The sequence below is a fragment of the Phalaenopsis equestris genome, unplaced genomic scaffold, assembly GCF_001263595.1.
Source record: "Phalaenopsis equestris unplaced genomic scaffold, ASM126359v1 Scaffold000055, whole genome shotgun sequence".
In the NCBI taxonomy this organism is placed as follows: domain Eukaryota; kingdom Viridiplantae; phylum Streptophyta; class Magnoliopsida; order Asparagales; family Orchidaceae; genus Phalaenopsis; species Phalaenopsis equestris.
In genome coordinates, this window is record NW_018164497.1 from 409374 (window position 1) to 433539 (window position 24166).

At 35.0% G+C, this 24166-nt stretch overlaps 1 protein-coding gene across 1 annotated transcript; it reads left to right on the forward strand.

Moving 5' to 3' along the window:
* Positions 1-4582: 4582 nt before the first annotated feature.
* LOC110019402 lies at positions 4583-22734 on the forward strand. Its single transcript, XM_020717039.1, has 9 exons — positions 4583-5275; positions 13286-15362; positions 15482-16471; positions 16516-17565; positions 20926-20984; positions 21900-22048; positions 22134-22259; positions 22421-22498; positions 22611-22734. The coding sequence occupies exons 2-9, from the start codon at positions 13334-13336 to the stop codon at positions 22732-22734; spliced, it is 4605 nt and encodes a 1534-aa protein (XP_020572698.1). The 5' UTR covers positions 4583-5275; positions 13286-13333.
* The last annotated feature ends 1432 nt before the right edge of the window (positions 22735-24166 follow it).

Sequence of the window (24166 nt, forward strand, 5' to 3'; positions counted from 1 at the left end):
CCCTCATCGGGAAATTGACCTTTTCGAACTCTGTCTTAATATTATACGACCCAAACTTATTATTATTTGCATGGGGGTATTATCATTAAGATTTGTGCAAATATTTTCATTCAAGCTTTCAATTTCATCTTTTGTCCACTTATGTAATTGATATTGCAGATTTGGTGGGAATTAAAAGACTCTAGACTTTGATTGTATATTCGGAATTATGTATCTTTCTAATATTTTGTTCTCATTTGAATACTCAGGTGGATCTCTACAGGTTTCAGTCGAGCTCATTGACGAGTCGTTGAGTCCCCCTTGTGGGCCTTATGCAAGTTTCTCTCTCATGCTTAGCTCCCAATTGAGAGATCAAGTTGACTCCCCAGAGGTTTCATTCAAGCTAGTTGATGAGTTGTTGAGTCTCCTGTGGATCTTTTGCAAATTCTATTTATATTCATTTTGTTCTTTGCAGATGAATTATATAATAATTTGAATCATTAATATCTAATTGAGGACCCCTCATTTTGATTACATTTTAGTCCAAATGATTTCAATTGGATTACTCATTGTAAGCGACACTTAGACAAAAATCTCATTTTAAGCGGCATTTAGACGAAAATCCGACAACATTTCGGCTGCCTCCTGACATCATCCCTTGCTGGAGGACCGCATCGAGGAGCTGGGTCCTTCCAACCATGCTTAAGAATACGATATTGATCTACATGGATAAAACTAGAGAAAGGCGCAAAATGACAGTTGTAGCTGTCGTATGCTTAATGTACCAATATTATAACTCATACATAGATTGATCTCCTTGCATGACATTTTCATATGTTGGGGAAAAAAGAGTTAGGAAGTTGCTTGCGGGCCAACTAATGAGATTTAACATTATGTTCTACCTAACACAAATGATATTCGATGATTTGTTGGAGGAACTACACAGAAATCATGAGTTTCATGGCTCTTGCAGGATGACTTTGCAAGAGGTGTTGGCGATAACCCTCTATATATTATCGTAAGATGAATCAATGTGAGGAGCAATGGAGCAATTTCAACTGTCCTCCGAAACAATTTGCAAATACTCAGTGGAGTTGAAGACATTTGTGAGTTTTTCTTCACAAGTCATAAAACCAACAGATCTTAAACTTGAACTAACCCCATAGAGTCTTCACACGATGCACGATACATGATGTTCTTTAAGGTAATGTCTTAAATTTATTACATTCAATTTTAAAAAAAAACAAGGGTTATAACGTAACCCATCATTATCTTTCCAAAATTGTTATAAAACAATCGTTGGAACACATGTTTATGCACATGTTCCAAATAATGAGAAGATTGCATTCATCGGCCATTGTGGGTCCCAAACGTATAATTTCATGGTCGTATATGACTTCAACATGTGCTTCACTTTTATCATTGCCTATTGGGAGGGAAGTGCACACAACGGTAGAATTTTTAAAGCTGCAACACGGAATAACAAGTACAACATCTCGCATCTTCCCACAGGTACGCTTAAGACTCTGTTACTCTCATAATTCAATTTTCTCTCAATATTAATCATGGAATACATATCAGGTAAATAATATTTGGTTCATGCTGGATATTTGTTGCAGCGAGGGTATCACAAGCCTTACCAGATACGAGATACCAAATACCTAACTTTTAGCAAGCATGCAATGTAACACGAGACACAAAAAAAATATGTTCAATAAAAGACATTCCCATTACGCAGCGTCATTGAGAGGACTTTTGGTGTTTGGAAGAGAAATTGGTTATACTCGACGATATGTCATTTTACCTGTTTCTCAAACAGGTGCAGATTGTGATTGTCATGGTGGCTCTTCACAATTACATTCGGCCGCATCCTTCCCGCAACTACATTGGTTTCCGTAGGACGGACGATGATCATGAGCATACACCTATCGAGGCATTTGAGTAACATCTTAGATATCTTTATCATAGTTTGATAATGATGCTTTCACCACCTGTACTAAGGAAGAGGAATGTGCAATTAAGATGACAGAGTTGAGGAAACAAATTATGAATGCCATAGTAGGAGAGTGATTTGAGTATTTATTATTATATTATTTATACTTTATTCAATATTATTTGTATTTTATTCAATTTCTGTTTAAGCCTTTTACGCTATTTGTAATTGTTTTTTTATTTGATTTTAATTGTTTTGATCTTTTATGCTATTTGTAAGTGTTTTTTTTACCATTTGCATTTCATTTGTTTTTTTTTTTTTTGTGGGTTTGAGGTCTATGATGAGACGTTAGACTTTATGTGTTATTCTGGATGACAAGTTAGTCGTTATTGGTTGGTGTCACATGTGAAACCCTAATGAAGGCAATCGAGTTCCTCTCTTCTTTTCGGTGTTGCAGTTTTTTAGGTTCTTTAGAATTGCCTTTTTTGGTGATATGCATATGTGACACATACTAGTTTGATATTGCGTGGATTAAATGCAAGAAAAAACCCTTTTCTTACATGGTTTGTTGTCTTCTTGTAGTAACGTATTCGTTGATTGATATAACGAGTTCTCTGATACCCCACACCTGCAAAAAACTGTAATTAATTGCTTACTTTATCAATTTTTACTTGTGTTCTCTTAAACTCACTACGGGTCACCTTATAATTATAGCAGAATTTTTAGCATCACAAAAGTATTCTCTTAGACTTACTTCGGCTCATCTTATACTTTTTCCAATTCTCCAAACGTTTACATCTAAACTGATTTTTATAATAAAATTTCTTTTTTTTATCTATTCTTGCATAGTATTATTTCAGCACAAACTATTTATTCTTAAAAAAGTAACTTTTTGATTCTCCAAACCCACGCAACCACTGTTTTTTGTTTAATAGTAATCATTACTTTATCTCACATAGTATTAGCTTCATAATGAACATCCCAAATCTAAAGATACTAAAGTTTACTCATAAAAATAATTTTTTGTCTTTGAGGTGCCCCATCTAATTCTATGATATTATTTTATCACATTTTTTAACTTCTAATCCATCATTTTCAAATATAGAATCAATACTAAATGCTGACACTGACTACCTTTCACTTAGAATGATTATACAATATCTCGAAGATTTAATTTTTCATAAGAAAATAATCAAATTATGTTTTATTAGATCAATTATTATATGTGATAAATTACTCATTATTAGCGATAATAAAATCATAAACCAAAATCTAATATGACTTTATATTCTTCATTAGTGACTCAAAAATAATAGCGATCATGAATACTTCTAAAAAATTATACCACTCAAGAGCACATCCATTTAAATCCCATCCAAAATTTTTTTTTTTCAAAAAATGTTCTTTGTATTAATTATGTTAAGCAATTCTAATTTTTTTTAGCATATATCCAAACTTGCTTGAAGAGCATGTAAACTTATAACATTAAAAATCTTATTATTAATAACAAATTTTAGAGCTATAATTACACTTGCAATTCTATTAATATTAGCAATATTATTTTTTAAACCCTGATCCATAATTGTATATGCATCATGTTAAGTACAATTTCTACACAAATATTAAAACAGAAGCTAGGCTATCAATTTCTTTAACATTTTCTTCAATCCATTTAGTTTTTTGAATGCATAAGACATTTATTATCATATGAATCATAATATACTAATTTCATTAATTTATCTTTGAGATTATCTATATTTCAAGTCCCTATCATAGTATTATTTTCATGGAATAACTTTTTTTTTAAACAACCATTCAAAATTTGAGAAACCTTACTTATTTAACACTACCCCTGACCACCGGTGCAATGGCTCATGCATACTTATCACTGAATTCGAGTTATATAATACATCCTTTTTAGGTGATACACTATCATTAACAAAATGACTTGAATGATTCATATCATAATTTTTCGATAGAAGAATTATATTGACTATTGACTTTCTAACATGAATTTCTAATTTTTATACCAGAGACTGTAGACTGTCCTCGATACAGTGATACACAACAATATGCAAATCACAATTTAAATTATTTTTTAAAAATAAAAATTCTATCAAAAAAGAAGAGATTTCCAAATCCGGTTGAGCCGAACGTAATAAAAACAAAAAAAAAATTAACATGACAACACCATGATCCGCACGCTTGACTCCACTATGGGTGCAAGTAAGTCAAGCCGAATTGTGAGCTGGCTCGGGCTTGGCTCGATAAGTGGCTCGTGAACTGAGCTGGATGAGCTAACAAACCAAGCTAAAGTCAGCCTCAACTTGACTCGTTAGCTCATAAGCCAACTCATTTTTAAAATATATTTATATAAAATATACTCAAAATATATTAATTATCAATAATTTATATTACAGATATCAAAAGTATTTAAAAAGTAATATTTTGTATTATATATTGTATGATTTTGTATCATATATTTCTTATTTATTGATTCTATTTGTCATCATATAATAAAACTAGTTTAAATTAATATCATTTTCACTTATTTATAATAAACAAGTGGGCTTGTGAGCCAACTTGAATTAATAGACAAAAGCTTGATATTCGAACTTGAACTTAATAAAATTAAACAATTTAAGTGGCAGAGGTAAACTGACTCATTTACCCGTGACGCCATAGATCAGTTGGCATGGCACGAGAATTCGCCCTTCACCCTTGCACGCCTAACCCAGGCTGCTTTGCCAGCCAGAACATGCTGCCAGAAGCGCCCATCTTCCTCTCGCAAGTACTCCCTTCCCGTTCGGCCATAAGGGTAATCTCAAATAACCAACCTCTCTCTCTCTCTCTCTCTCTCTGATCGCGGTTTTGCCGACCCAAATCTCTCTGGAGGCTGTTGATTTCGCCGTTAGCGTTCGCCCGCCTCTCCCGTCGCCTTCTGGATCGCGTTATTCAATCCGGTAGGCCGTTGCTCTCGAGCCGTGGTGAGAATTAGGGTTTTGGTGCTATTTATTTGTTGGCGTATTTCCCTGGATGGGCAGGGACGCAGCGGATCTAGGGCTCCTCAATTCGGCGGCGCTGTAGCGGGTCTAGTTGGTTCTGCGGTCTGGAAGAAGGGGGATTTGTTCAGAGGTGAGATATTGATGTGTTTCACGGGAGGAGGGCGAGGGATTGGAAACGGTAACGGCGAGAAAGATAAAGTGATATGCATGGTCGGGAAGGTGAGAAGAGCAAGCGTAGGTGTTACATGGGGACTGCCCCTGTGTGCGGAACAGCAGCAAGAGAGAAACGGGCTATGATTCTATAACGACCAGTACCTACAGCCGGTTCCATTCAGCATCGCTCGATTCATTCTTAAAGGTACCTTTTTTTTTCACTGGTTTAAAGCGGTTTCACTAAGGACTAGCTGTTCGATTGGAAGGGGTTTTGAGTGTACCATTTTTCAAATGCTGGAATTTTAATTTTTTGAATGTTTGGTTGATAGTAAAATAAATTCGAGGTATTTTTGTGAGGAGTTTTGAATTCATCACATATTATTTTTTAGGGATAGCAATGTATCCTAAAATGCTGACCTCGCCATTCCCACGACCTCCAGCTGACCTTGTTGTGCTTCACAACGACTTCCTTGCAACCATGCTGCCTCTCTGTGCTCGTTCTTACATCCGATGTGACATCTCTATTGTCACCATCCTGTACCTTAAATTCTTGAAAATGTTAAAAAGTGTAAAAAAACAAGACATTTGATTTGTTTTACTTTTGACCAGACATCAATTTTTTTTGGTCCAAATATCAAAATTTTGATTTCATGCATTTAGTTTACAATTAACCATGTGATATCGTGTATTATCTAAATATATTGTATTTATTTTACACTGTATTTAAAATACATCCAAATTCTAAATACTTGCAAACAAACAACTCCTTAGATGACATGAGGCAGCGGACCAATGCAATATACGTCAATGGCGGAGGTTTTTGGTCTATCTGGATTTTTGGATACCCAAATCTGAATTGGGGTTTTGGTTGTGGTCCATGTGGATTTTTGGATGCCCAAATGTGCATTGGGGTTTTGGTTTTGGTTTTAGATGTTATATAATTGTAATTAATTGAACCTTTGGTGGCCTTCTATGGGGTTTTTAATAGGGGCATTTACATACATTACCACATACATACATACCACATAATTCTTATGTATTTACATGTCTAACACCTAAACATTCATATTTACATGCATACCCCTAAATTTTTTTAACAACACATCAAACGTATCACGATCAGTATCTTTTTAAGAATAGATACACATTTTCATGCATAGATTTATGACAATAAGGTTTTAAAAGAATAAATATGAATTTTTGGTGTTAGATATGTAAATACATAAGAATTGAGTGTTATGTATGTAAATCTTCCTTATTATTATTCATAGCTGATTTAAAATGCTTCTAGGTGGATCATAAATTTAGTGGCAAGGTTTTCTTTTTTTTGGGATGGAGAAGAAAATTTCTTGTTTAATTCATATTGTTTGTTATGTCTCTCAAACCTTAGCAAAATTTTCTAGACATGCTTGACTGGTGTATTAACACTGTTCATCTTTTGAATCCTCTCTTGAGTGCATACTTTTATTGGCAATATGATGATCCAATTTTGATGAAGGCTTTGTCTTGCTTCTTTTCTCTATTATAATTTTGATTTTTGTGTTTAACAAATGAATCCGGAGGAGTGAAGAGTGGTGACAGGCTGCAAACATTTTCTATGAGGTTCATTAAGAACCCATTTTTCTACTTTGTATTATATACTTATATATTACCATTTTCTTGCGTATTATATTGTGGGAATCATTTTAGGATACACATCTATTGTAAAAAAATAAACTGTGATTTGATAAATTCGGATTCATGTAAAGGCCGTCTCATAGTTAACTTTGTGTTTTTTTTTTGGCATATACTTCTCTAACTTTGGGTATTTTATGTTAAAATTTCCATCCTTACTTTGAAGGAGTTAGAGCGGTTTTCTTGTGGTCCTGCTGTCTTCAATGGTCATCTATGTGCTATAACTTTTAGGGTAAATGTGGAAGATAGTCATTTCCTCAAAAGCAAAAAAAAAAAAAAAAAAAAAAAAAAAAGTTTAATAACCTTCATTTTCTCTAGCCTTCCTTTGTTATTTTTGATTTATTTGGATCTTTATGTTTGCTTATGATACATTTAGTATTGCTTTTATATTTATGCATTGGATTGTTATAAACTACATTTACCCCTCAGCTTTTTTTTTTTTCTTTTATGTTATGTTTGTTTTTGAGTAACAATTGTTTTTGAAGAAGTGATGAAGTATTTGTGGAAAATTTTCAGTAGAAAAGTGGTATTTTGTCATCTTTTTATCCTTGTGTTGATTTTAGCATATTAGTTTCCAGGTGTTCTTTGGTTTCGAGAGGTGTGATGGGTAGGTTATATAGTTTTTTTGAGACGGATGCTAATCATTAAGTAATAGTTTTTCTTGAATTGCTTTGCATTTAAAATTATCTTCCGTATTTATTTCTTTTTATATTAATTTTTTGACCGGTTGTTTATAATTTGCAGATGTTTAATTTAAAATATATTTAGAAAAGAAGATTTAGCGAACAAGAACTAATTTTTTCATAAGGAATACCAAATTAAAATTGTAGTTTTGCTAGTAGAATCACCCATTAACCATCGAAATTGGCATTGAATTGGCTAGTGGCACATAAGGGAGTGTAATATTTTTACAAATGATGGTCCTTCTGTTGATGCTAATGCTATTTTATATATTTGCAGTTTTTGGCTTGTTAATGTAGCTTGTGTTTACTGAAACCTGAATTTTGGTTGCCAACATCTAAATTTGGATGATTGACAACATTTGGTACAGGGTTGAAAAAACTTTTCTTGAGATATCATTGCTTAAATTGAAATTTTGTATTATAATTTCAGCTTGTAACAATTAATCACATCTTGTGGGTTTCTGTTCATTTACTTATATTCATCATCAACTTATATCCATTTTGAGCATTTTCATTTATAGCCCTCGTATTTTGATCACTTCCCACTTCTTTGTTTCGTCACAATAATATCTACAACAACAAGCCTTTACCTCACTATGTGGGGTTGACTACATGAATTATTTTTCTCCATTGTGTTCTATTGAGTGTCATATTTTTATTTAATTATAATAATTTAAGATTATTTTTTATTCAACATGTCGAAGCCTTTTTAGGTCTGCATCTACTTTTCTTAACATAAATCAAATGTAAAGCATCTACTTTCCTAGCAGGGTCATCTGTTGATCGACATTTAACGTGACTAAATCATCTAAGGCGACTCTCTCTAATCTTGTCTATAATTGGAGCTACTCTAAACCTTTCACGGATATACTCTTTTTGCATTTTTATCTAAGTGTAAAGGCGCTCATCCGCCTGAGCATTCTCATCTCATCAACACTTAACTTAATTTTATGCTTTTCTTTTACATGCTAACATTCTGCGCCATAAAGTATTGTAGGTCTTACCACAATTTTATAAAATTTTTCTTTTAAGTCTAAGCGGTACTTTTCTATCACTCAATAGACCCGATGCATTCCTTCACTTTAATCATCCAACTTGAATTCTAATAATAACATCCCATTAATATCACCATCACTTTAAACACTAAATCCGAGATATTTAAAATGTTTGCTCCTTTTAATGACTTGATCATCAACTGTTACAACTCCACCACTAGATCTCTTATTAATAACATTATATTTCATATATTCAATTTTAAATCTCTCAAACGAAAGCCTTTAGATTCAAAAGTTGACATCTATAAATTAATTTTTTCTTGAACTATTTTCTTGAACTATCTCTAGTTTGAACTATCTCTAGTTTTATCCACAAGAAAGATATCATCAGCAAAAAGCATACACCAAGGTACATATTCCTGTAAATGTCCAATAAGAGCATCCACAACTATAGCAAAAAGATATGGGTTTAAAGTTGATCCCTGATGTAATCCAACTGAAATAGGAAAATACTTGGTCAGTTCACACTGTATTCGAACACAAATAACAACTCTAGCATACATATAAACAATATAAACACCTTTCTTTTCTAGAGCTCTCCCATATACTTTTCTTGAAACTTTATCATAAGCTTTTTCTTAAAAAAAAAAAAAAGATCATACGCTGATTCTAATTACTCTCTTTGTATTTTTCCATCAAACCTCTCAATAAATGTATAACTTTAATAGCAGACTTCTTCAACATGAATCCAAACCGATTTTGAGAAATTTTTGTTTCATGTCGCAGCCTATATTCAATTATTCTCTCCCATAACTTCAATGTATGGCACATTAACTTAATTCATTTGCACGTACTTGTGCAATTTTTTTATTTTTAAAAATAGGAACCAATAGACACTTTCTTCACTCATCAAATATCTTTTTAATTTTTAAAATAAAATTAAAAAGTATGGTAAGCCATACAATTGTTATTTCACCTAAACATTTTCACACTTATTGGAATAACATTAGGTCATACTGTTTTTCCACACTTCATTTTTTTTTTAAAGTCTACATAACTTCTGTTTTACTAATACGACGATATGAATAAAATTTTTTGTTATTATTTGCAATATTAAGATTGCTAAAGTCGATCGTATTCTCACAATCTCCATTGAAAAGTTTATCAAAATATCTCACCTATGTATGTTGAATATTCTTATCTAAAAAAAGTACTTTTTGATTTTCATTCTTTATATTTTTTACTTGAATTAAATCTTTTTTTTTATCTTTTTGTTTGGCCAGATTACATATATATATCTTTCACTCTTTTATATTTAATATATTATAAAAAATATTAAAATTTTAATTCTTAATCCCACAAATTATTTTCTTAAACTCATTACTGGTCACCTTATATTTTTCCTAATTCTCTAAGTTCTTATATTCATATCGATTTTTATAACAAAATTTTAAATTTTTTCTCATACACTATTATTTGACCAAGAATTTTTTTATTTAAAAGAAATTTTCATTTTGTTTCTTCAAACACATTTTTCACAACTTAACAGTACTCGTTACTTAATCCAACATTGTATTATATTTTTTATGAACATCCCAAATCTTAAGATCTTAAAGTTTATTCTTAAAAATATTTTTATTTGTATCTTCTTGGTGCCCCCATAGTTCTACGATAATATTTTGTTGTATTTTTTATCTTTAACAATTCGTCTTAAAATTCAAGTTTGATAATTGATGTTGGATACTTAAATTCATTTGAAATTATCTTAGAATCCTTACAATCTCGATGATTTATTTTTCTCATAAGAAAATAATTAATTTGTATTTTATTAGATCTCATATCTTTTCTCAAATAAAATAGTAGCAATAACAAAATCAGAAACTAAAGTAAATCCAATATGATTCTATCTTCTGCATTCGTCACTTTGAATCATAGCCACATGAATGTGTATAAAATCTTCTTTCATCCCTACCAACTTGTTTATTTAAATCACATTTATAACCTTAAGAATTTTTATATCGATAATAATCTTTAGAGCTATAATTCTATCTCTAAATCTATGAATTTTATAACTTTTTCTTTCAAACACTTATCTATAATTATGCCTACACCATTTTTAGTATGACTCTTACTTATATATCAAAGATTAAAACCTAAGCTATTAATCTCCTAAGCATTTTTTCTAACTCATTTAGTTTCTTGAATGCATAAGATATTTATCTTTCTATGAACCATAATATATACTAATTTCATTATTTTACTTGTGAGTATCTATATTACACATTTTTATTCTAATATTACTTTCATGGACCAACTTCTTTGCCATCCGTTTATAACGTGTAAACTCTTGCTTATTTAACAGTACAACCGGGCCCCACACTATTGTCTAAGTGGTTTTTTTCATCTTTTTAATTCATCTAAGTAGCTTTTTTAGTCTAATTGCATTTTATAAAATGAACCTTTAATGCTTCATATTGTTTTGATTTTGCATAATATTTATTTAACCACCATTATGGTAGTTATGTCTGCATCCATATCTTATTCTCCTCTGTAATTGATGTAGTGCATTTGAAATATCATATCTAATTATTATTCAATAAGACGACTAAGAATTTCACATCCATTTAAACAGAATACACGTAGCCTGTCCTTTGGGCAATTATTATTTTTACAAATAACATCTACTTAGCTATCAATATGTAGCATCTCTTAAATTTTAGAAGTTGCTGAATAAATGCTTTTATTTGACAAAATTCTTTTGTGATTGAGAGTTCTTTGGTTGCTCCATAAATAGCTTTATTACTATTACCCTATATGCTTTTCTGATATGGTCAATATGCATTTAACTCCTATCTTTTCTGCTATTTGCCTCAATATCAATTATCTTAGAATTATTTATATCTCAAGGTAGATACAAACCATATAAGTGTTCTTTTATTTCTATAATTACTTTCACAATCTTTGTACAGTTAAATTAGCAACTGTGTTAAATGCTTACTTTCAAAAATTTTTTTTTTCAGTTAATTTGGACTTTGGAATGGTTATAAAATTTGGAATGGTCAAATGATTTAGATTGTCATATTCACGTGATTTTGCTAACCTTTGTAACGTGGATTTGAGCTAGCAATTAATTTTATTTGAATCTAAATTTTAAAGTAAATTCATTGCTTGTATAATTTTGTATATCCATATGGACATGGTTTAAAATTACGCAATATGAGGCCCACCTTGAGGTCAGCCTCAAATTTTTTTTTTTTGAAAAAATTCACTTACAACTTATTTGGTACTTCATGAGGCTTACACCTCATATAATGCGATGCCTGCTTCGAGGTGCACCTTATCTCAATTTTGGTGAGGTTTATGGAATGACGTCTAGGGTTTTTCTTAAAATAAACAAAAATAAAATAACCCTGATAAACAATTCTTATTTAGCCATATAATACACGACTGATGATATAATTGAAGTCATTACTATCAATATAATTATTAGTTTAAAATTTAATAAATATTGTTTATTAATTAGTATTAATAATTTTTTTATTCATAGTGTTGGTGATATAGATGGGGATGTTATTAGTAGAATTCAAGTTGGTTGAAGTTGAGGAATGCATCGCGCCTATTGTGTGATAGAAAAGTACCGCTTAGACTTAGAAAATTTTATAAGATGGTGGTGAGACTTGCAATGCTTTATGGAGTAGAATGTTGGCCTTTAAAAAGGAAGCATAAAAGTAAGTTAACTTTCTCTGAGATGAGAATGTTTAGGTGGATGAGTGGCTTGACAATTAGAGACAAAATGCGAAATAAATGTACCCGTGAAAGGCTTGACACTGGAGAACTAATATTAATATTTGCTATTACGAAACTTCACAGTATGTAGTTTTATGTGATATTTATCACATATGTACTTGAGTGTCAACTTAAGAAAAAATTAACATGGTTTAATGACAATTACATTTTATTATTTTTTCAAAAATACACCAATAGCTGCATTATTCATTTGAAATGTTTGTTTCAATATCAATACTACATTATCTACACAAAACACAAAAAAGTCAGAATGAAAAATAGGCACAAAAAATATGAACATATTGTTTCACTAATTGGATCCAACACTTTTTGCAACACCAATATCCTATGAAATAGAACCTTCGCCATCTTTGATAAAAAGCATAATTTGAAAGCTAATTCATTGCGAAAGCACACTTAATCATCATTGTGCGCCTTGGACATGTGAAGGCACATCTCTTATATGTCAAAACATGTCCTAATCATGTCCTACACTAATTTTGGGGGAAAAAAACAATATTTAAGAAAAAAATATCTCAAAAATGATTTCCAGTTTTCTGGCTACATGTTGAGGTGTGCTCGGCACATGTTTGTTTTGGACACCGAAGGCTTTTTGAAATGTTTTTAATTCATATATGAGCATGAAATTATGTATTTGGAAGAAAATTATTTAAAAAAAAACAGCTCGAACATGATTTGCAGTTTGCTGGCTACGTGCTGAGTTGTGCTAGAGGGATTTTCATGATGTTTGTTTTGGACATAGATGGCTTTTTGAAATGTTTTTACTTCATACGAGCATGACATTATGTGTTTCAACTGGCTAGCTTTGATAACCATCTGCTCAAACATTCCATATTGAATAGTTTATTAAATGCTATTGTGTTGAAATGGTCTTCTAAATGCTTTGATGTTCAACTCGCATTATTCTTCAAGTTTTTATAAATCTGAGAGTTAAGTACTTTATTAGTTTACTTTTTTTTACATTTATCTTAGTTGTCTTTCAAAATATATCTTGTTTAAGTTCATGGTCATCTTGATAAAATGAACCTGTCTTTGTGCATTACCAATTTTACTTAGGAACATTAGGGGGAAGTTGATCAGCTATTATATAAGACACGGCTAGAAATGCATGAAGCAGTGCAGCCTGGAGGACGCTCTCCAAAGCAAACGAGTGGTCAATCATCGACTCAACAGTTAAAATCTGGTTCAGATATTGCTTCTCAAATTAAGGGGAAGAGGTGGGTTAGGGGTGATCAGACCATGGGCCCTGTCATGCGAGAACGCACATCAGAAATCGATGATGGTAATTCTGCTGGCTGTGTCTTTGACAGCAACATGATTAAATCCGAGCTCTCCAAAATTTTGGAAAAAGGTGCCATTCTAAACAGTGATGGAGTTGAAAAGCTTGTTCATTTGATGCAAATCAGTAATAGTAAGAAAATAGATTGTACCGGTCGGGTTCTATTGGCAGATGTGATTTCTTCTACGAATAGTATTGACTGTTTGAACAAGTTTATGCTGGTTGGGGGTGTGGCTGTTCTGGATGAATGGCTTCAAGATGTACATAAGGGGAAGACTGGCGAGGGGTATAGTCCCAAAGAGAGCGATAAAGCTGTTGTTGAAGAGCTTCTGTTGACTTTGCTGAGAGCACTAGATAAATTACCTGTAAACCTTCATGCGCTTCAGACTTGTAATATAGGGAAGTCTGTGAATCATTTGCGTAGTCATAAGAACTTGGAGATTCAGAAGAAAGCTAGAAGCCTAGTGGACACATGGAAGAAAAGAGTTGATGCAGAAATGAAGATGAGTGATGCTAAACCTGCTGGTAGTAGCCAAACGGTAACATGGCAGGTCAAACCAGGTTTCTCTGAAGCTGTTTCTCATGCTGGAAATCGGCATAATGGATCTGACGAGTTATCCATGAAAAGCACAATCACTCAGCAATCGATATCCAAGGGTTTATCTGTGAAGTCTGTTCACTCAGATTCTACAAAGTTGAACACAGTGATTGTGGGATCTGGGAAACTACAATCATCTTCATTTTCACCTGTTGGAATTATCTCAAAGGATTCTCCTTCAAAAGATGGTATCAATAGCGGGAACTTGAATCCGCCTCAGATTGCAGCTAAGGAAGAAAATAGTACTAGTTCTAGCCAGTCTTGTTCTAGTGATCATGGGAAGACTTTCGGTTCTTCCTTGACTACTGCCGGATCAGAAAGAAAAAAAATTGGTGGTTCATCTTGTAATCGAAGGCTAACCAATGTGAATGTAGCCAGCAATATTTTGTCTGAGCGGAAAGAATCTAATACAGAAAAATCAGGCTTTCTTCTTCGAAATACTATAGGTGAGAAGGTCTCTCAAGCTGGACTTTACTGTGAAAGCTCAGTTGATGTTTTGCCTTCAGAGCATGGAAGTTGCCACAGATTGATTGACAAGCTTCCTAATTCAGGTGATAGTCCTGCAAGAAGCACTAGCGGAGGCTCCTTGGATGACCCATCAGCTGGTAGTAGAACATCATCTCCTTGTGTCTTGGATAATCTTGAGCACAGAGATCGTAAGGTGATTGGAAGGAAGGATGCTGTTCGAACTCATATGGATGTAAATGCTGAATCATGGCAGAGCAATGATGTTAAGGAGGGGCTTGTTGGATCTGATGAGGGTGATAGATTGTCAGTGATTGTGCCTGAGGAAGAACAACGGGATGAACCTGAGAAAGTTCTGGAAACTCCTAGAACCATGTGCTCAGTATCTGATAATGAGAAGTTTACTGGTGATGTTGGACCAAAGTTGAGGGATTCTTTTACCTCCATGAATGCCTTGATTGAAAGCTGTTCTAAATGTTCTGAAGCTACAGCACTATTATCGTTATCAGGAGATGATATTGGTATGAATTTACTCCCATGTATGGCTGCTGGAGAAATGCCCAAATCTAACGTAATATCTCCTGCTTCATCACCAAGAGGTTCCCTTGCAACAGTGGACCCCTGTACTGGCACTAATGAGTCCAAGTCCAGATTTTCTTCAGTGTATTATGGTTTTCAAAATCTCAGTCCATCCAATGAAATCACTGCTTCAGACTCTCCGAAGCATGGGAAGGATACTGTTCTTGTATTTGGAAAGGATGAGACACAAGTGGTGGCTGAAATTTCTCAAGGTGATGACAAAGGCGTACAAGAACTTATGCTTTTCTCTCATATGACATTTTCGAACTTCGTTCATTCTCTTGTGGAAAAAAATTGAAGCATGTATGCTAATATGTTTGTTGCTTTGCAGATATAAAGGAAGAATTTCATAGAGAAGAAGATGGAAATCAGAACAAGGGTGACAAGAGGATTGGTGGGCTTGTTGTTGAAGCTTTAACGGATTGCAAATCTGTGGTAAGCAGTCCAGTTGATCAAATCAAAACCAGCAGCTCTTCCCCTGCTGAAGCATGGAAATTATCTTCTGATTCTGGCTGCAAATCATTGTTTCATGGCATTGATTGTGAGGTTTCTGCATCTAGCGGAGATGTTGAGAAGGTAGTGATTGCGGAATCATCATTATCCCTTCATTTTAACAAGGATTTACATGTTGGTGCTATCTTGACAGAACAAAAGTCACATTCTGTTGCTAAAGCTGAAACAGAGATGGAAAGAAAAGGCGATGGTGCACCTACTTCATCTGTTGCTGATAATGATGCACAATGCCTTGAAAATGCAGATTTATTAACCGGTAAAATGTTGGATAGATCAGATTGCCTAGAACAGACTGAATTGAATGGATCAGCCACCCTCCCTTCAAACAATAGTGCACATTTGGAATCTTCTTTGAGTCCTGGTGGCATGGGCTGTGGCGCACAGACTACAGAGGGAAAATCTGCTTTGGAGAAGCATAGGGAAGTTGAGGCTTGTGCAAATATGTCCACAGATGAGATAGAAACAAAGGAGGAACTTCCATCCTTAGCTGAGATTTCTTCATTCGTCAGAACCTCCAATCAAGATGTGGGAGCTAAGCTTAATTTTGATTTAAACGAAGGCATGTTTGGAGATGATGTGAACCAAACTGAACCATTTTCTTCATCTGCGTCTGATTTCTCCCCTGCAATAAAAATTCCAAGTTCCTCACCTCTTGTATCTTCATCCATAGTAAATCGTTTGCCATCTCCTGTAACTGTTGCTGCTCCAGCCAAAGGATTTTTTATGCCTCCTGAAATTTTATTAAATGGAAGGTTTCAGCAGCCACCAGTGCATTTCGTCCAGCAGAACCCAAAAAGGTTCTTGAGACGTCATTCAATTCTTCTGATGTGCAATCTTCTGACACTTCTGCAGCTAAGAAAGGCCGTCCTCTATTGGAGTTTGATCTCAATGTCTCAGATGAGAGTGTTCTTGAGGACATGTGTTCACAGAATTCTGCTCAGACAACAGGCTCCGAGTCTGGTATTATTATTGACCATCACATTCCTTCACGGGCTGCTGGAAGATTGAATTTTGATTTGAACAGACTTGATGAAGGTGCAGAAGATTTGGAGTTTGTGGTGAGCACTGAATGTTGTTTTGATGTGCCGCCTGTCCATGCAAGACCCACAACAATAAAATTTTCCAAAGGGGATCCCAATATGTTGAGGGAATTTGATCTAAATAGTGGGCCTGGCACTGATGATGCAGGTACAGAGCAGCTTTTCAGAAGTCAAAATTCAAAAAATAGTAATAATATGCAATCTGTTCCTCCAAATGTTCATATTCGAATGAATAACACCGAACCTGGAAGTGGCTGTTTTCCCTGTTTTAACTCCTATCCAGGCTTTGCGTTGTCATCATTCTTGCATGATAGAGAGCAATCTTACCCAATTTTTGCTGCTTCTGGGGCACAGAGGATTTTGGGGCCTATAAGTGGTGTTGGAGCTTTAGGAAGTGAAATATATCGGGCACCAGTCCTCTCATCCTCTCCGGCCATGGCTTTTTCACAGGCTTCTACAACATTTTCTTATGCACTCCTCCCCTATGGCACTACTTTCCCACCGCCCTCATCTGCTACTCCTGGATCAACAAACTATGTTGATTCTTCATCTGGTGGCTGCTCTTATTTCCCTCACATCCCATCGCTCGGTGGAGCTACAACTGCTGTTTCCTCCCCTTATACAAGGCCCTATGCAGTTAGTCGTCCAGAGGGTGGTGCTGCTATTGGATCTGATGGCAGGAAATGGGCTAGGCAAGGTCTTGATTTGAATGCAGGTCCAGGATGTGCCGAGCAATTTAAGGACGATCCATTGTCTTCTTCAAGACAACTACATGCTTCAAGTTCACAGAGCTTCATGGAGGACCAGACAAGACTATTCCATGTCTCAGGTGGTGTGTTGAAGCGGAAGGAAACTGATGGAGGTTGGGAACCAGAGAGATTGAATTTTAAGCATCCTTCATGGCAGTAGTACTACAGAGGGTGGTCCTTCGTTAGCAATGCAGGTGGTTGGTGAGTAAGTTATTAGTAAATTAGTGCACTTGATGAATAACTAAACAGTTAAGTCTTATTTATGTTTGTTTATTTATATAATTGAATAAGCTTGATAGCAAATTTTGAAGCTCATCATAATGAATTAATAAGCTTTCCCATTTATGTTTGTGAACATGTTCATTAATTTTTATTAGAGTTATTAGCCTAATTATCAGGCTAATTACTGCTGCAGTTAATATTAGCTTTTACTTGCTTCCTTTATATTCCGTTTCTATACTTATGTATTTTCTAGTTGGTCTATTTTTGAATGTCTTTTCTTTAATTTGGTTCTTGTAATATGTATTTATACACCTTGTTCTATCAATGAAAGTAAGAAGCTCAATTCTCAAAATGTAACATGGTATCAGAGCCATGGTTCTAACCCTAGAGCCTCCACCCTAACCGCCGACCACATGCAGGTCCATCTCTGAAGGGCTTCTGCCGCCAACCACCTCAGGTGCTCCCTGTTTTTTTTCTCCTGCTGCCAAACTCAACTCCAGCCTCTACTAGCAGCCCCTCTACAAGCAGCGCCGCCTCTGCCTCCATAGGCCTCTAGCTGTCGATCTCTATAGAGTGTCGCCCGGCTGGCTAGCTGGTGTTTCCAGCCGCCGGAGATCCTTTTCACCCGCCTGAATTTTCTCCAGTTGGCTCGTCCTTCCCAGCTGATGCTTTCAGGGACTTGTACAACCGCTAGGTTTTCTATTGTCTAGCCTCCAGGATCTTCTGATGTCTCGACAACCCATCATCATATTTGGCTCAGTTGGAATCATGACAGACTCTTCCACCATCGAGCCTTCTCTTAACGGTGCACTTGAGTCCATCGGAGGGTTGACACCGATCTCAATCCATTCGTAGACCGGAGGACCGTAAAATGACATTGACTTTCTAATCACCGCCCATAAACTGAACATATCTAATTTTCTCTAATGGTTTCAAGTCTTGTCTTTATTCGTCAAGAGACATGGGAAATTTGACACTCACGGGGATGATTCATGAACCTCCTTAAACTGACTCAATGTATGTAATGTGGGAAGTGGAGAATTTCATGGTCATTTCGTGGTTAATTAACTCCATGGAGACTACGATTGGTCGTTTGTGTATGTTTCTTCCTTCTACAAGTGCCATTTGGGGACTGCAGTTAGGGATATCTACTCAGATGTATGGAACTCCAACCAACTTTATAAGGTTTCCAATAAAATCCACGGGGCGAAACAGGGATCTAGGACTGGGACCTAGTACTTCAATGATTTGGTGGCCTTATTGATGGAATGCGATCTCTACTATTACTACACGTAAGAATCTTCGACGAACCGTTCCCTATTTCAGAAGATTGTAGAAAAAGATAACATGTTTTAATTTCTTGCAGGCATTAATCAATATCTTGATGAAGTTTTGGGCCGTATCCTTGGTTGGGATCCCCTTCCTCCACTGCTGCATTCACAGAGATTCGACGTGAAGAGAGCCGAAGGCTTGTCATGCTCGACACTTCCACTTCAGTCGAATCGTCTGCCTTGGTCATTAATAATTCTCAACACTCATTCATACCATCTTGAGCCACTGGCTTCACTTGTGATTATTGTCACAAAACCAAATATTCTTGAGACAAATATTGGAAAATCCATTGAAACCCAACATACAAACCGTCAGCCAAATCCTCCTCTGCTAAGGGTCTCATTACGACACTGCTGCAGTACAACCTGCTCCCATCTTGGAACACTTCGTAGTCATCCGACTCTCTTAAAAGTCGTAGTCTCGAAAAGGTTTTGGAATGATGCAACGCTTACTACCACCTATCTCATCAATAGGTTTCCCACAAAAATTCATAACTTCCTAACTCTTTTAGCCATCTTGACGTCATGTTTCCTACCAATTGGTTATTCATCATTCCTGAACTCAGAATTTTGGTAGGCACGACCTTTATTCGGAGCACTGCTCCTAATCGTTGCAAGCTCGATCCCATGTCTATGAAATGTGTCTTCCTCAGATATTCTGCCACTCAAAAAAGCTATTGGCGTTTTGATCCTACTAGAAATAAACACTATTTGAGTGTCGATGTATCCTTCTTTGAAAGTGTTCCCTACTTCCTTCTCACTACCTCAAGTGGGGGAGCTTGATTTCTTAGACACCATTTCTTATCCAACCCTTATGGATATTTCTTTAACCACTATATCCAAGAACCCTTCTGTTTCTTTAGATCTACCATCTACCAGACAACCAGAGGCTCTTCCTTTCCTCCATTTCTATACTCGGCGCACTCGTCCTGATTTTCATACTCTGGAGTTCGCTACTTCGTTATAGGACCTGAAGTCCACTCCGAACGATAATCCAGAACTAACCCCACTCCAAAAGAGGAGGTGAGTTCTCCTATTGAGGTATGTAATCAAACAAGTTTCTTTATTCCATGAAAAAATATATCTCTTTCCACAGTGTATCACCGATTGACAAAACATTTGCCACTGTCTTGATGAATCATCATTACCCATCCACTATTAAAGCAACATTAGCTGATCTTTTCTGGAACACTGTAGTAATGGATGGGATGAATGCCCTTTAGCGGAATCATTATTGGGATATTGTTGATCTTTCTTCAGGTAAGAAAGTTATGGGGTGCCTCTGGGTTTTTAGCATCAAGTTTAACTCCGATGAATCCTTTGAACACAAAAGTACATGATTAGTCGTCAAAGCCTACTCACAAATATACGGAGTTGATTATAAAGAGACATTTGCTCTGGTTGCTAAATTGAACACCATTCGGGTCCTACTTTCTCTTGTTGTGAATTTGGATTGGCTCTTGTTCCAGTTGGATGTCAAAAATGCTTTTATAAATGGAGATCTCATAGAGAAGGTGTACATGTGCCTTCCTCCAGGCTTTGACTCTAGTTTCTCCTGTAGACAATAGTGTTAAAGTCACTCTACAGACTAATGCAATCTCCAAGTGTCTGGTTTGGCAAGTTCAAAAAAGTGGTAATGGGTCATGATTTTTCGGGCCCAATCAGATCATACTCTTTTCTTTCGACATTCTTCCAGTGACCAAATTGTTATCCTTATCGTCTTTGTCGACGATATTATACTCACAGGTGATGATCTACTAACATTGGAGTCTCTGAAAGATATTCTTGCTACTTAATAGACTTTGGATCACTCTAGTACTTATTAGGCATGGAAATTGTTCGGTTATCTCAGAGCATTTGCTTGTCGCAGCGCAAATATGTACTTAATCTATTGACTAAGAATAACGTTCTCTTATGCAGACCAGTTGCTGTTCCAATTGATCCCAATGAGAAATTATAATGTTCGCAATGCAGTTATGGTGAGCAAGACTTAATACCAACAGCTTCTGGGGAAACTCATTTACCTTGCCCATACTCGCCCTGACTTTTGCCACGCAGTAGGAATTGTGAGTCAATTCATGTATGATCCCTATGAGCTCCATTTTCGAGCTGTCTACAGGATCCTTCACTACTTAAATGACACATCAAACTGTTCTATTGCTATTTATACAGACGCGGATTGAACCAGGTCTATTCATGATCGACGATCCACCTCAGAATATTGCTCATTAGTGTGGGAAAATTTTGTCATGTGAAAAAGCAAAAACAGTCGGTTGTTGCTCGGAACAGTGTTGAAGCCTAGTTTTGCTCCGTGTCCTTGGGTATCTACAAAGCTCTCTGGATACACTTCATGCTCCGTGAATTATGTATGCAAGTATCTGTTCCTTTGCAGTTGTTCTGTGATAATAAAACTGCCATTAACATTGCCCATAATTCAGTTCAACATGATCGGACCAAGTATTTAGAGATAGACAAACACTTCATTATGGAGAAGCTTAATTCAGGGGAGATTTGTATTCCATTTGTCCCATTCAATAGTCAATTAACAAATATTCTTACCAAGAATCTTTCTCGGCTATTGTTTGGTGACTTCAAGTCCAAGTTTAACATGATGGACATTTATGCTTCAATTTGAGGGAGAGTATTAGATGAATTCTTTAATGGTATATTGTGGATCTTTCTTCAGGTAAAAAAGTTGTGGGGTGCCTCTGGATTTTTAGCATCAAGTTTAACTCCAATGAATCCTTTGAACACAACAATACACGAGTAGTCGTCAAAAGCTACTCACAAATATACAGAGTTGATTATGAAGAAACATTTGCTCTGGTTGCTAAATTAACATCATTTGGGTCCTACTTTCTCTTGCTGTGAATTTGGATTGGCTCTTGCTCCAGTTGGATATTAAAAATACTTTTCTAAATGGGGATATCATAGAGAAGGTGTACATGTGCCTTCCTCCAGGCTTTGGCTCTACTTTCTCCCGGAGACAAGTGTGTCGATTACGGAAGTCTCTCTACAGACTGAAGCAATCTCCAAGTGTCTGGTTTGACAAGTTCACAAAGGTGGTAATGGGTCATGATTTTTTAGGCCTAATCAGATCATACTCTCTTCTTTCAAAATTTCTCCAGTGGCCAAATTGTTATCCTTATTGTCTTTGTCGACGATATTATACTCACAGGTGATGATCTACCAATATTGGAGTCTCTGAATGATATTCTTGCTACTTCATTTGAAATGAACTTGGGATTACTTTAGTACTTCTTTGGCATGGAAATTGTTTGATTATCTTGGAGCATTTGTTTGTCGCAGCTCAAATATGTACTTAATCTATTGACTAAGAATAACTTTCTCCTATGCAAGCCAATGATTGTTCCAGTTGATCCCAATAAGGAATTAACTAATGTTCCCATTGCAGTTCTAGTGAACAAGACTTCTGGGGAAACTCATTTACCTTGCCCATACTCGCCCTGACATCTGCCACGCAGTATCAATTGTGAGTCAATTCATGAATGATCCCTATGAGCCCAATTTTCAAGTTGTCTACAGGATCTTTCACTACTTAAAAGACACATCATGCTATTCTATTGCCGTTTATACAAACGCAGATTGGGCCATGCTATTCATGATCGACGATTCACCTCAGGATATTGCTCATTAGTGTGGGGAAATCTTGTCATGTGGAAAAGCAAAAAACAGTCGGTTGTTGCCCGGGGCAGTGTTGAAGCCTAGTTTCGCTCCATGTTATTGGGTATCTGCGAAGCTATCTGGTTACGCTTTATGCTCCGCGAATTGTTTATGCCGGTTTCTGCTTCTTTCCAGCTGTTCTGTGATAATAAAACTGTCATTAGCATTGCCCATAATTCGGTTTAGCATGATCAGATCAAACATGTAGAGATTGACAAACACTTCATTATGGAGAAGCTTAATTCAGGGGAGATTTGTATTCCATTTGTCCCATTGAATAGTCAATTGACATATATTCTTACAAAGAATCTTTCTTGGATATTGCTTGACGACTTCATGTCCAAGTTGAACATAATGGGCATTTATGCTTCAATTTGAGAGAGAGTATTAAAATTAGAAGCCTAATTATTATGCTAATTACTGTTGTAGTTATTATTAGGTTTTATTTTCATCATTTATTTTTTCGTTTCCTTAGTTTTATATTTCCTAGTTGGTCTATTTATGAATTTATGTCTTTCTTTTTATTTTGGTCCTCTAATATATATTTATATCTCTTTTCCTATCAATGGAAGTAAGAAGCTCTATTCTCAAAATCTAACAATTTTTTATCAACTGGTTGATAGAGTGATGTTATTCAAAGAGCTCCCTCACATACCTATTTTACTATTTTTTGCGTATGTTTTCTATTTTCAATAATATTCCGTAATAGCAGTTTTTTTCTTCAGTTCTTTAAGTTGTTTTCTAGCTAAATTGTTGAACCTCTCTTTTGGAATCTTCATAATTATGATGTCACCTGCAAAAAAAAAATTTAAAGTGATTTTAAGGATAAATTAGATACTCCTTGATGGCCACAGTAGCTGGTGGCTCACTTTTTTCTAAAGATATCAAAGAAAATATTTAGGAAAAGTTTGGAAGTAAGAAGTCTCGAAGATAACAGTGAAGTCTCGAAGGGAGGTTTGTTAGCCCCATGAACCAAGTTGAGCATGATGAACATTTATGCTTCAATTTAAGGGAGAGTATTAAAGTTATTAGCCTAATTATTATGCTAATTACTGCTGCAGTTATTGTTAGATTTTATTTTCTTCATTTATTTTTCATTTCCATATTTATGTATTTCGTAGTTGGTCTATTTATGAATTTATGTCTTTCCTATTATTTAGGTCTTCTAATATATATTTATACGTCTTTTCCTATCAATGGAAGTAAGAAGCTCTATTCTCAAAATCTAACAATTTTCTATTAAGTGGGCTGATGTAGTGATGTTATTCAAAGAGCTCCCTCACATACTTATTTTACTATTTTTTTGCGTATGTTTTCTATTTTCAATAATATTCCGTAATTTGATATTAGTAGATAATAGCAGTTTCTTTTTTTAATTCTTTAATTGTTTGTTAGCTAAATTGTTGAACCTCTCTTTTGGAATCTTCATAATTATGGTGTCACTTGCAAGAAATTTTTTAAAGTGATTTTAAGGTTA

Coding starts and splice junctions, on each gene's coding strand:
- LOC110019402 (XM_020717039.1), top strand. CDS start 13,334: ATGCATGAAGCAGTGCAGCCTGGAGGACGCTCTCCAAAGCAAACGAGT. Junction 22,049..22,133: donor AAGCAATCTCCAAGTGTCTG/GTTTGACAAGTT, acceptor AAATTTCTCCAG/TGGCCAAATTGTTATCCTTA. Junction 22,260..22,420: donor ATGAACTTGGGATTACTTTA/GTACTTCTTTGG, acceptor TTCCCATTGCAG/TTCTAGTGAACAAGACTTCT.